General features: G+C 35.3%; 1 protein-coding gene across 4 annotated transcripts in view; it reads right to left on the bottom strand.

The window, feature by feature from the left end:
* The window catches only part of LOC134529513 (uncharacterized), a 159,521-nt gene that overhangs the window by 115,576 nt on the left and 28,934 nt on the right, over positions 1–15,011 (bottom strand). For 2 of the 4 annotated variants that reach the window (XM_063363673.1, XM_063363675.1), the window contains exon 2: positions 2,550–2,604. The exons of the other annotated variants lie outside the window; for them this stretch is intronic. In XM_063363673.1, coding sequence (XP_063219743.1) covers positions 2,550–2,558 — 9 coding nt within the window. In that variant the 5' untranslated portion in view covers positions 2,559–2,604. The remainder of the gene's footprint in view (positions 1–2,549; positions 2,605–15,011) is intronic. 4 annotated transcript variants of the gene reach the window in all.

Raw genomic sequence — 15,011 nt, forward strand, 5'->3', positions numbered from 1 at the left:
CAAGGCAAATATATCAAAGACTTTTCTGTCAACACTGAAGTCGCCATCATCAGGGTGGAGTTACCTACTGAGGTTATTACAACTTCTTCTGCCTTTAATACTATCGCCAGAAGAGTGTTTCCTGATTGGCTGCAGCTGTTGACTAATCACCACCTTCCTTTCGCCTAGTTGGCCTGTTGGTTTGGCCAATCGGAGCTGGGCTTCTGCGATTGCTTTACCTTGGCACCAAATCACCTTTGTGATAAAGATAAGCGGCAAGACTTCCTGTAACACCTGAACAACATCCACCTGAACATACATTTCACCATGTAGGTGGAAGTAGAAGGAAAATTGCCTTTTCTGGATGTCTTGGTCACAAGAGAACAGGGTAACCACATCAGCCACAGAAAACAAACCCACATTGACTGGTATCTACAGGCGACTTCTCACCTTCCACCATTTCAGAAGAGAACTGTTATTTCTACATTTGTCAACAGAGCTAGAGGCATTTGTGAAGAAGATAATATTGAGGAAGAGCTGAAAAAGCTATAAATAAAAACATTATCAGTGACTATAAACATGAAAACCCAAGATCAGCTATAGCAGAACACACCTTGGAAACCAGACACACCAAATCCACACATAGCCAAATCCAACAATATGAGAAAAGATAGATTTGAGAATCAGTATAGATATTAAAACACCCAGCAAACATACAGAAGATGGCTACAAATTAAGCAGAATATATGATGATCCACTCATCAGAAAAACCTCATAACTTAGATCTGCATCTAACAAAAGACAGGTCGCCTCTGGTTGGCCAAACAGCCCAGCCAATCAGAAGAGAAGAGGCCACAGAAGCCCAGCTCTGATTGGCCAATCCAACAGGCCAACTAGATGAAAGGAAGGCTGTGATTGGCCCACAGCTGCAGCTATTCAGGAAACACTCCTCCCAGGCGACAGAATTAAAGGCAGAAGAACCTCAGTAGGTAACTCTACCCTGATGACTGTGAATGCAATTTCGACTGAAACGTCGGTGATATATTTACCTTGAACACGACTACAACCCAGAAGCTAAGCTACTTTACTTGGGAAAAGTTTCCCTATCAAAATTAATTTATTCAATTACTATTCAATATATCATATAACATAGTCAACACTGTGCTAATCGCCCAAAGCCTAATGTGTAAACATATCACAACCAACCAACCAACCACTATGCTTTACATCTGACTGAAAAGATGCAAATGAATTGGACTAACTCTAAACATCAAATAAGACACGAAAATGAAAAATATGCTTTCTCAGCTAGTGTTTGTTGAGAAGCCAGTTCATGTTGGAATTGTGTTCACAGGTGATGCAGGTGCATCAAAATACTAAATGGCCAGTTAGCAAAATTAATGATGTTTTAGATCAATACAAGTGTTTGTAAATGGGAATAGTTCATTCTGTTACACTCCGTGTTTACCGTAAAGAGCCCGTGATTTCACTATAAAAAGGAAAATCAACCATTAAAATATATTTCTTGTTTTACCATTTTATTACGTTGCAAGCAGAAATGATACATTCCGTTTCATTTTTATCACAAGAAAAAATTACAAAAATACTTTGTAAGTTTCTTGACTTCTCCTGGTATTCCTTGACCATTTCCAGTTCCCTGACTTAAGAGTTTTAACAGTTTTCTATACCTGTAGCAACCCTGTTTGTATAGACACGCCTTAAGAGAAAACTTTTACTATAAATAAATTAGTAACAACAAATTTAATAGCTGTTATAGTAATTTAAAAATTACTTCTCAGTCACAAGATGAACTAAAACATAGAAAGTTTGAGCAAATACATTTTTAATAGTATTTCATAATAAATAATTTCATACTAATATTGAGCATCTTCATAAAAAAAAGACAAAATATATACGAACAAAGGAACCACCAAAAAAATTAATTAAAATTACAACCACAGGAAGTAAATAAACTGTCAGAACCTAATAAAACATCATGACAGACGACAAACATTGAAGGGAAAAACTATCACAATAGCAGAAAAAAATCTGCATTGAACAAAAACAAGGGACAGAAGCAACATGTGACCAAAAAACCCTAGTGCCAACAACATGCAAAAATAATTAACAAAAGTAGCAAGTGACTGAAAAACAACAGACAACTAAAAATGTGTGATAAAAGAATGTACTCAAGAAGCAACAAATAACTAAAAAAAAATTACTGAAAGAGCAATAGAAGACTGTCAAATACATTGTTAATAAAAAATTTGTGACTGACAAACAAATGGCTGACAAAAGAATCAACAAAACAAACCAATTAAAATTGCTGTAATTATTAAAATAATAAACTACAAATGACAAAAAACCAACCAATAAAAAAATATTATGAAGGAAATTTGAAATATAAATTCAAAACAAACAAATAAAACCACATAAAACCAAGTAAAAAAAATACAAAACTGCAGAAAAACAACCACCACGAGAAATGAAAATGAAAACGAAATAAGAGAAAACAACAGTATCAGGGCATAACTTGACAATTGATAATGTTAATCAAGTTTGCCACTCACCAAAACCATGGAAAACCCAATTTAAAGGGTCATCTCACCACACCCACCATGTTACCTACGAAAAATAACGACACTGTAGGAAAAACAAGATTTAAAACAAAACCGTGAATTCAACAATAATTTACATATACGATTTTAAAAGAAAATAAAATACATTATTACAAAACTCTAACAACACAGAAAAATTAATTTTATTAAAAGTATACACAGCTCTCAATCAAAACAACAAACCTTTTAGCGCAGTGATTCTGATGTATCTGTGCATGCTGGTCACCACACACACACACACACTTAATGTTATGGGGAAAGTTTTTTTTTTGTTAATTTCTGGTGAAATGTTTTGTAAAATTACTTATATAATCAGGATGGCAATGATAGCTATACCAACATATTTCTGACTTAAGATTTTCTTTATGCACTGTACCACAAGTCAAATCACACTATTACTTACCATTTGTTTAACATTGAAATTAAATAATTTCCTGCACCATTTGATGTACTAATTAACACTGCCTTTCTGAAACATTTCAAGATGTTTAAGTAAACTCTATTGTTTTATGGTTATAAAAAACTGCAATTCTTTCCCATTTATTTACTCACACATTGTTTCATGGTTATAAAGAACTATAATTCTCTCCCATTTAATTACACAATATTTTTAAAGTTAAAAACCAGTGTTTATAAAAAACAAAAGTTTGGCTTACTCTTTACTGTACCAATGCATGGCAACTTAAACCTTTTTACTATGTATGATCAATTGATACACAGAATAAAAACATATCTTAAGTTCTAAAGAGCTGAAGAGATAAAATGAGGAATCTGAACTATTTACATACTTTTTTCACTACATGTAAAAGATGTCAGTTCTTAATGGCCAAACTCTGGGAATCATTTATGCCGTTCAAAAGCAACAAAAAAATGCCTTGTATAAAACCTTCATTAAGGAGATATTTCAAATTGTGTTTTTCCCATCCTTGCTCTACCTCAATGAATAAAAATGCTAATAATTATATAAACTGATGCTACAGAAATTTGAACAAGCCTTAGATTTAATGTCGGACAATCTTGTTAATCTAGAATCGGTTAAAAAATTGAATAATACCAGTTCAAACATTTGGTAATTTAAAAAAATTGAAATAGAAAATGTTTGTCCATTTACTGAATTTTTTAAAACAAAATACCAACAACTCAACCAATTTCACAAAAATTTCATATCATGGACTTAACATTGGTATGTATACCTAGTAATAAAAATAATGCCACAGTATAAATGGAAAATGACAATGTTGTAAAACATGGTTTAAATTGAAATTTTTTAGGGAGGGAAGAGAATGACTAATAAATTGTTAGCAAATGAAACAAGGTACTGAGAAGCTTGTAGTTCACAAACCATTCAAAATAACAAGATGAAATTTGTTTTGTAAAAAAGATGTTAATAAATACAGTTTCAAAACAAAACCAAAAATTATTTATCCTCCGCCATATGCCTTTTTAGGGTGGCATATCTGGGGGAAAGAACCAAATAACCACTTAAAAAGTTTTATTACTATAGAAGTTCTAATGTACATATAATATGCATAAAAAATTAAGTTACCTATTACCAACACTACGTTATTAATGGCTAGCCCAAAGTTGCAAAAAGTTTTTTTGAGATCCTATTTAACCCTTAAAAAAGGGAGTTACGATTGATTTAAGGTAACATATTGCTCCAAACACTATAAAAACCTTTTTATTTTCAAGCTTTCTAAAAATCTATGCTAAGTAGCATCAGAAGGTAAACACTTACGACTTCTCTTAACTCGACAATTATATGTGTTGGACAAACATTAAAAAATACATTTTTGTGCTCAAAGAATGATACATATTACATACAAAATTTCATTATCTAAGATGGTAAAGCAAATATGTATGTCAATTTGACCCATTGGAATGACAAGGTTCAAACTGACAAAATCGAAGAAAATGAGTTGGTTAGTGTGACGAGGTTCGATCTGATTTCTGTTACAAGTAGAACGTACTCATGCTCCAATCTGTGGAGAAATAGCAGAGTTACTTGAACGCCGAAGTTCCAACTGATAAAGACTGTTTGATTCGTTGGGATGACAAGGTTCTTTTTGAAAGATAGAACTGTGTTTCTATAGACAAATTTCAGTTATGAATGAAAAGTGCTCAGTCGGAAACTTGTCATAGGAACGCACTCTATAACTATCATTTCGGCCACTCAACATTGTTATTATTCGTTAATCATTAAAGGCATTGCGGTTTTGGTTGATTCTTTGTGTAGTGATCATAATATATAATAATGAATTCAAATAATGATTGTATAGCTAAATTATTAGAAGATTCTGGTTCACCATACAATCCAGAAAATTCAGATGTTCAAAGCAGTTCTGATTGCTCGACATGTTCGAGTTGTCCGAACTTGCGTTATTTTAAGATATTTTGTGTGTGTTAACCTAAAAACTTACACAAATTGAGAATATCTCCATTTTATAATGTCATTATGTAAATTCTCAACAGTTTACAATATATTCCATTTATTCAGCTACATGGAATTCTTTCAACATTAACTTAGTCTTCACAATACTACATTAACATTGTAGCAAGGTTCAAACCATGCTAACTGCTGTTATTTTTGTAGCAGCAAACCACGGTCTGATTACCATTTTTGTTTTGCTGGGTGGATCTTTAGGTTTCACCAGTTTATTAGAAATGAACAAAAACAAGGTGTGATTACATCTGAAATATAATTACTCCATACTGAGGAAACTTATAACAGATACAAGAAAATATTAACGTACAATATTAATTACATTCTTAAACAGCTCTCAGGTATATTTAAAAATATTATTGGCCGGCCGTACATGGAATTATCAAAAGTTTCATTTACTAAAAATACATAAACCAATAAAAAAAAATACAAATATGTTTAAACGATCCCAGCATATACACTTAAAGTCCAGAAATTATGTTTATCTAATGAATTGCATCTGACGACGTAATTTAAAGAAAGTTCAGAAAAGGGCCAAAAGATACAGAAGCACCGGAGGTCGGGGCTTCGTTTCCCGGAGATCACGCGGGTACATGATGCCAGGGCGCTTGTGTCCTGTTGAGGAAGGGAGATGAAAATGCCAATTCGGTGTCCGGCTCTTGGACCCTGTCTGGAACAGTCCGAATCAAAACTGATCAGAACTTGTACACAGACAGTATACGGGGCAGAAAATGCCCGGAAAAGTTAAGGGGAGGTTGGGGAAAGTCGCGGATCGTCACTCACCAGACAGGGAAGTTGGCTTCTATTTACAGATGCGTCGCCCGCCAGGAACTGGATCCCGCGAATACGCGGCTGGCGCGGTCGTTTTCATCATTTCAAAAGAAATAATTTATAAGGAAAATAACTATTACACTTTGTACTACGCAGACGGACTAAACTACTTGAAAAAGGTTATAGGGATAGCATCCCTTATATAAGCGACTACATAGTCGGTTGCGGCTGGACGGAAGTCTTGCAGTATCTCGTCGACTCGCCGATAATCGCGAAATGGTCCGTCTGCAGTCGCGACGCGAAGTGTCTCTTGAAGAACCGCGTCTCGTAATTAAAGGTAAATCTTGAATCAAAAGTGGAGGGGAGGGGGCTGGGAGTCCGGACCGAAAGGTCCCGAAGTTACCCGAGTGGGCGTCATAAAAAAACTGACTGATGTCTCGAAGTTAGTAGCACTGATCTCCCAAGGCGTCTGCTTATACCAAGGGTTAAAGGGGCAGTCTAGTGCTGCGCTCTGGCGGCCTACAGGGTAAGTTGGCTGGGCGGTTAGCGATTTTTCCGCTAGGTATAGTGTGCTGTCCATCTTGGCACACACATTTTTTATGCAAGGCGTCCTTGGAGACGGTCGCTGTCTGCTGGGGTTTATGTCCGGTCATTGTTCTTAGGCGAATTCTTAGAACTGAAGTGGAGGGGGGGGGGGATTAAGGGGGGACAGAAAACGCAACGACGCTGGGAACAAGCATCCATGACGTGCTTTTCGAGGAGAGAACCTAATATGTATTCGTGACAGTAAAGGCTATGGTCAGCTCGCCTCTGAGAAATGGTAACAGCTCGTCCAGAGCTGCTGTAGGCGGTTTTAGTCATGAAGTGAAGTAACGTTACAGGCCTGGGACGAGCCTGGAAGCGAGGGAAATTTTAAGCCGGCAGCCAACAAAGTATTAGATCTGCAAAATATCAGATACGTCTCTGGGAAAGGTGCTTCAGACTACTGGGACAAAGTTTAACTTAGGGGAGTACAGCAGATTAACAAAGTGTAAATCGCCCTTTAGTAGCCAAATTATAGAGCAAATAAAATTTCCAAAAATAATTTAAATTATATAAAATTAGAAGAAAAAAAACGTGTCGAAATTCCTAATTTCCGGCACAGCATTATTGATGTTATTTAAAGTGATGCTTCTTTTTCTAGAATCACCCCTTTCGACATGATCTGAATTCTTACATCCGATGTAATTAGGAAGATTTCAAAGAACCTTTATGTTTTTAGATTGCAGTTTCTTTTAACAAGTAACATCATACATTTACCCAATGTCACTCATAAAATGGACTTGCTTCTTTAATGCCATTTATTATGTATGTTTATTATTGTTAAACTGATTTTAAAAATTTCCTTCGTCCATTTTATAGCCTACCCTAATTATAAGTTTCTTAGCATAAATTTATATGTGAAAAAATTAATTTGTTTTGTTTTGTTACAGAACCCAAACCCAAGGAGACAGAAATAAAAATACAAGGAAAAAAATCATACTGCTTACAAGCAGTCGTGGAAATTCAATAAGAAAAATTATTGCCAAGCAAGTAAATCCTGATAAGTTGGAGAGGTAAAAGTGTTCCATCCAAAAGCACCAAAACACTGAAAGACTAAACAATTATTTGCAAATTCAATTGCACTGCAAAAATGAAATAAATTGACGGGAAAAAATTATTTGATAGTTAAGTCAGATTGAGAAATACTACTTTTTGCTCAATTCTACTGAAAGTATTACTGTGCATCAAACATTTAAGGATAATACAAAAATCTACAGGTTATTTAGTTTCAAATATTTTTTTAATGTTCGAGAAGAAAAAATCTGTGTACGTAAGAAATATTTGCTAGGGACACTATGTATTTCACAAAAACCAATATACCGTGTTCATTAAAATAAGGATCCTGTAAGTAACACACCACCACGTGACAACAGAGTATGAATCAAAATAGTTCCAGGAATCTTTGTAGGCTGAAAACGGATATTTGAAACAGCTTATAAATTCTTTTCTAATTATAGAGTCTCACTATTGCAGAGCTCGAACAACTAGAAAATACCTTCTTTCAAATTTATCTCTTTTTAAAATGAATTCTCTTTATCAAGATAAGTTTTCAGGAGAAGTTACAGTCAAGTATATAGTGCGTAAAGGCATATTTTTGTCACCGAATTCAATTTAGGATTCAAAGAGAGAAAATTTGATTGGTGCGACCTCTGTGAAGAATACACAGTGTCAAAACTATACGAAAGATGCACTGAGAAAACTGAGAGATGAGCACAGGAAACAGAAGTCTGTTCTTGTGCTTTGCTTTGAACCTGCTGAATATATTCTTATGTCCAAGAGCAGAAGTTAGTAAATTTTTTTACCAAAAAAATTAAATTTATATAATTTAACAGCTCATTTTTCAAGCAGTAAAACTGTATATTGTGCTTTGTGGACAGAAGTATTGTCTGGGGGATCCGGAAATTACCTTGCTAGTGCCTTTAAATACACTGTAGACAAGGTAAATGGTGAACATGATTTTACCAAATTGATGACATGGAGCAATTCCTGCATTCAGCAGAGCTGGAATTCTGTGCTGTTTTGAATTTCCTCAGTGAAAATCCTCATGTGACTAAAATTACAATGTTTTGTTCGGTCACTTCTGAAGATAATGAATGTACAGAATTGGATGGACAGTTAATTAAACCAAAAACATTGAATAATATTAAACCATTCCTATCAGAAGATAATAAGATGTCAAAGACATATTGAAGTATCCTGTGGATCAAGAATATTGTCGCGGGTTGAAATTTTGCAGGGTTGTTGAAATCAAATTTAGGGACTTTACTGACGGGACTCTGGGCTGGCTGCTCTGTTCACTCGTCAGCGCAAGTGGCGTGACCATGTAATTGGGGCACGGGGCCGGCGCGGCGCGCTGCGGGCTTGCAGAATTTTGTTTGTTTGTTTGGCCGCGCGCTGGCGCAGCCACGGGCCGCAGTTACTGGGGCGCGCTGTCGTAACAAGCCGCGCGGTGTGGCCTGCACATTGGGGTAGAGGGGGGGTAGTCTTCCCAGATGTTCTAGTTAGTTGTTTAGTAAATTTGACTTCAATAACGAGCTTTTGTTATGGTAGGCGCGGCAGGGCGCGCGAATTTAAGCGCAAGTGAGTGGTGACTCAAGCTCACTCAGGCGGAGGCTATGCGTCTCACCTGTGGTCACGAGTTGTTAGTTCGTTCGTGATGTAGGAATTCAGGCTCACTCAGGCGGAGGCTATGCGTCTCACCTGTGGTCACGAGTTGTTAGTTCGTTCGTGATGTAGGAATTCAAGCTTTCGGGCGGAAGCTATGGTCGACGCCAGAGGCCACGAGTCGTTTAATTTAAGTTAGGTCATAATGTAGTCGTCAAGCTCACTCAGGCGGAGGCTATGCGTCTCACCTGTGGTCACGAGTTGTTAGTTCGTTCGTGATGTAGGAATTCAAGCTTTCGGGCGGAAGCTATGGTCGACGCCAGAGGCCACGAGTCGTTTAATTTAAGTTAGGTCATAATGTAGTCGTCAAGCTTTCGGGCGGAGGCTATGGCCCTCGTCAGGGGTCACGCGTCATAGTTTTTAAAATGTAATGTTCGTTCGGGATTTCAAGGGCAGGAGAGGCCCCTACGTTATTTTTTTTTTAAGTAATCGATCAAGAAAGGCTTTTCGGAAAATGTGAGTATGGACTTATCTTTGTTTTAATTTTAAGTATTAATTATGATTTGAGGTATTCGGAAGGACTAGGGAAGTGTTTAGTGAAGTTCTCTCATTCTCTCTCTTGTAAGGTCGTTCAATCGTTAAGGAAGTAAAGAGATTATTGTTTTAAATTGTAATCCCGCTATTTAAATGTTCTTTAAAATGATGTTGAGTATTTGACTTTAAGAATAAAATAATTTTAATTAAGTATTATGTTATTTTGCAAAATCTCCTTAGTTCAGCTCTCACCAGACATCCTGTACGGGATGACGAACCTATGATCCTAGGTACAGTAAAGTATTTTATGAAGTTAAGACTAGTTGATGCCAAGCGAGTTGTTTCTATGTAAAGAGCTACGATTCTCGCCCCCCCCCTCTGAAGGTGGATCGTGACAGAAATGGTGGTGGCACCGGCTAGGTGCCACGTGACAGAAATGGTAGAGTTCGCCGGATAGGTTCTATTTCTGGAGAGAGAGAGAGGTAGATTTTTATGTTTATTATTAAGTTAGTTTCAGCTTCTGATAGCAGGTTATTAAGAGTTTACTTGAGGAGAGGATTACGGAATTTTAGTCTATAGTGGAGGAAGTCTTTGAGATTTTTTTTTTGACGTAACAGATGTTTATTTGAGGATACTTGTAAGGATAAAGTTTATAGTGATAAGTTGTTTTAAGTCGTTGAATTTATTGTAGATTTATATCGGGGATTATTACGTGAGGAGAATACGTTATAAGTTAAATGCTTATTAGAGATAATGCAAGTGGTTTAATTTAATTGAAATTAATTTTAAGATTGTAGGTTAAGAGAGTTAAAATTTAAAATAAAGTTTTTTTCGTAAATAGGAATTATTTTCAAGTGAAGTTTGTTTTGCTGTCGTGCGCGTAGGAGACGAGACGTACGAATTAAATCAGTCGAGGGAAGGATAAACGTTAGAAAGGAATTAAAGAGAAAACGAGAGTTTATGTAAAAGAGAGTTATAGAATTTATAGTGATGTTTTGTTTTAATTAGAAAAATGTTGAGAGTTGTTTCAGAACGACACGTCAGTGGACGTGGCAGAGTGAACACGTGACGGGGAGGTGCTGAGACCTAGCGGAGAACGGAGGAACCGCAAGCGAGGGTTGGCGCACCTGATGGAATTCGGTGACGTCACGGGCTCATACGGAGACGTGGACAGGCCGTGACCTTGTTTTGATCAGCTGTACGGTAACTTAGCGATAAGAAAATAGACTATTGGTTAAATAAATTTAAATTTAAGTGTGTTTTAGGAGAAGAGGAACTTTCAGTATGTAAGTAATTTAATTTAAGAAGTGTATGATGTATAGGCTAGAAGTGTTTCGTTGTAAGTTGTTTATGTTTTTGTTAGTTAAATTCTACCTCGGTTTTAAAAATATTTTTTTGGGATTTGTAAACATTATTAAGGAGGTACACTATAAAATCGATAAGCATTGAGAAAACTGGGAAGGCTAGATTTTGTGTGTAGAGGGAATTTACTCCAAAAGAACAGAGAGACAAAATTAATGTTTTCATTAGGGCGAGGGACCCTAAGGTGAGGCGTTGTGTCCCTGGGAAGAAAGGGAATTGTAGCGCAGACCATAGGAGATGGGCTGACTACGGAATTAAGGGTCAGGAGAATCCTGAGAGTTGTGAGTAGTTTGGGGCAGGAGTTCCCCATGGTAGTACCGAAGTGGCTATCCTGTATGGGATAGGGTACCATTTCAATGAAGTTTGTTGGTGGGGTTAGAGCCCCCTGTGTAGTGGGCCTATAGCAGATAGGCACTACAGTGAATTTGGTTATTTTGTGAGGTAAATTCCCTGGAGGTTAAGTAAGATTGGATTCAGTTAGGAAGGAGGGAAATGAGAAACATTGCTGTAGAGAGTTAGTGTACTTGCCTAATGTGAAATTGAATTTTAATAAATTAATTAATGAGAAAGTTTTTTCTGGTCAAATAATAATGGAAGGGAATTAATTAATTTTTTTGAGTAAGGTGTTTTAAGTAATGAAATAAAATAAGGTGAAGTAATTTGAATAATTGGGGAGGAGTTTCTTTAAGAGTTTAGATAATTGTTTTTGAATTTATTGAGATATTCAGCCAGTGAAGTTTGAGTGTGAGAGATACAGTGAGATTTTAAGGAAATCGGTTGTTTATTAATTAGGACAAATGAGATTTTATGATTAAGAGTCAGTAAGCATAGTTAAAATTTACGACATGATATTTGTTGACAGTTTACAGTTATTAAGGAGAAAACAGAGTAATCTATTTATTTTTATTTTAATGGTTTGAAGATAAGATTATGAATTTTTTTTGGAAGTTTCTTTGGCATGTTGGAATAATTTTTTTTGATTTTTAGAATTTACAGAGAAAATTTAATTGATTTACATTAGTTTGGAAGTATGGAGGTTTAGTGTTCGATTAGCCCTAACTTGATGGTCGGATCCCAAAAGAATGCCGTAAAACCGATAGCCAATTGAGAGGAATGCGGTAGGCGCTTGTGTAGAGAGGGGTTGTGGGAAAACTCCTTGGGACTGATGGCAGATCAGGGGCCCTAAATAGTGTGTGATGCTGTAAAACCAGTGCAGGGAAAGCCTGGTATGCTTAAATTTTTGGGCACAGGTTATGTAAACCTGGGGTTCCATGGGATTTAGTCATGTTAGCTGCTGTGAGACATTAAGATTTCCAGGCTCCATAGTAAATTCAATGTAAATTTTTGTTTTCTTAAAATAATAAATTTGTTTTTAATTTTTTTGAGATATTTGATTTGTAACAGTGAATACAGACCCCGAGGAATAAGAGTTGTCATGATGTAAGAGGAGAAGGTGGTAGGCCTAAAAGGGTACAGGCACCACAGAGGTTATGTGCATTGCATAATTTAAATATAAGGAAACTTGAGAATTTGAAATTTTGTTGTTGGGTTGGACACCCATAAGAAGAGTATAGGCAGAATTTTTATTGTTATGAGATGTCTAATTTAATTGAAAAGAAGAAAGTTTAAAGATGCAAGGTAACATTATTATTGTAATAATTGAAAGAGATTAAGAGGTAGAGAGAAATAGGCAGTTTTTGTTTGTAAGTACTAAAGTTTACATATAGAAATTTAGTAACTAAGAATGAATAATAAGTTAAGTCTAGTGTAAAAGTTTTTTTTAAGTTTGTTAAGTTAAGAGTCATAAGTAAATTTTTTTTGAGAGAGAATGTCTTTGATAGGAAGTATTAGAAACTTATGGGAATTTTAGGGTAACATAAATAATGTAGGTAATGAATAATAAATAGATGGTAGGTCTTAAGTTAGGATTAACATTTGAAGCAGAATTTAATTAAGAAGAAGGAAAATAAATAGGCCTAATGAAAAGAACAAAAAAGGATTTTATGGTAAAGCATTTTTTTTAAGTAATAAACAATGAATAATAATGTTGTTTCAGGGTAATGTGTACTAATAATACAATTGTTTTTTTTAGGACCAAAGAACAGGAATTATGTAATTTAAATTAACATGTATTTTTGAAACTGTTACAGATTCCTTAAGATGAGCTGAGCAGCAGTCCAGTTTACAAGATGACAAGAGTTCGAGAGACAAGATACAAGATCACTGAAACAAGAGCCAAGACTGAAGATTCAAGAGAAGAGAAAGCTGGCAGCCATGGACTTACAAGTGGAGATTAATAAGGTCATGTAAAGTTTTATTTTTTTTTATGGAAGACAGTAACTGGAGTTTTTTTTTGTTATAAACATTATTTACAGAACTTTTTAGGTTATAGTAATGTAATGGAACTAGTGAGTTGTGGTAGCTGTCAAAAAGAACTAATACCTTAAGTTTAATTTTTAAAGTTAATTTTCTTAATTTACAGAGGGATTAGTAGTTTTTTTAAAACCTTATTTAGGTTGGAATTTAAATACAATAGCTTATTATAAATGTGTACGAACAGTTCAAGTTCACAGTACTGATAGGTAGGTCAGATGATCTTATTGATTTTGATGATTTGTTGTTTTGAGTTGATTTTTAAGTGTTGTGAATTAGACAATGAAATAGTTCTGAAAACTTAAATTATTTCAAGCTAAGAAATAGTAAAGTTAATTGTAACTCAAAGGACACCAGAATTTAATTTTTTTTTGAATTAGTAATGTTTGAAAATTTTATACTTTACAAGAAAGGTTATAAACAAACAGATCGGATGGAACAAGGATGCAGTAAATCACAATTTCATTTAGAATTATTGATTAGCTTTTGAGGTTATGAAGTAAAAGTAATTATAGTTTAAAAGTTTGAATAAAAAAAAATGTTTTTTTTTTAATTTGTTTGAAATAGAAAGTTTAAAAGTTAATTAGTCATGATCTAGGTGGGTGATGGGGTGGGAATTGGCCACTCTTTTTCCCTATAACCTCCCTAACATGGCCTTCTATTACAACTAACAGAAATAAAGAAGAAGAAAAATGAAGAATTATTAGTTAGAATGTTTCTTTCATGAAGATACCTGATGAACTTTTACTGTTTGGAAGAATAGAAGCAAGGTTAGTCAGATATTTTTACTCAGAAGAAGAAGAAGATAAAGCAGTTTTATGACTCGACAAGCCAGAGATTGGTGTTTCCCCTCTGCGCTCCTATTGACTACGTTGTTTACTCTCATGGGATAGCTGGTTCGGCACCATGGAGAGAGATTGGTGGGCATTGTGGTTGCCCCCAGAAGAAAAGAAGAGTAGAAGAGGTTATGGGTGGGTCATGTGAACTGACCTTCAACCCAGTTACTTCGTGGGGACTATTTGCTGTATAGAGAAGATCAAGACTCAAGAGTTAGGGAAAATCATTGGAGGTCATGTTTCCCTTCCTTAAGTTTTTCCTATCAAATTATTTGCCTGATTAGATTATGCTAAGGGTGGGATACTTTATGTTAGCAGTTGAATTAATTAATTTTATTTTTTTGTGTGTTTGCATCCTTGCCCATCGATTGCAGTTTAGTAGTTAGTTTTGTATTTGTCAGGCGTGATGGTAATGCCTGTTGATGATGTTTCAGAATTGTAATCTGTTCGTGATGAGGATGGCACAACTCCGAAGCAGATGTGGGGAGAAGTTGTGAGCTGCCCTGGAAGCCAGTCCAGTAGCTGTTGGAGTTGAGTGGTGTTTGCTGATGGCCAGCCCAGGGAGCTACTCTTCTCGACAACACTGACTTCGAGGAGTTGCACCAACCTTCACGAGATAAGAGTTTAATTAATTGAAACACTGTAAGGACACTTAATTTTTTTTGAAGAACGAAAGAAGTATGGTAATAAACGGAAACCGAAAAAAAAAAATAATAATAATTATCAAGAATTTGCACATTGTTTAACGAATACTGAGAAACTAAGAACAGTAATTTAATTTGTAAAGAGAGCTTCACTAACAGAACAATTTTTTTAGAATTGAGAACTCGAGCCTCTGAAGGTTCCTGTGAGAACAAACCAGATAAAAGTTTTACATTTAATTTTATGAATACTTGTTGTTTTAAAATA

Source organism: Bacillus rossius, chromosome 2, assembly GCF_032445375.1.
Source record: "Bacillus rossius redtenbacheri isolate Brsri chromosome 2, Brsri_v3, whole genome shotgun sequence".
Lineage (NCBI taxonomy): Eukaryota > Metazoa > Arthropoda > Insecta > Phasmatodea > Bacillidae > Bacillus > Bacillus rossius.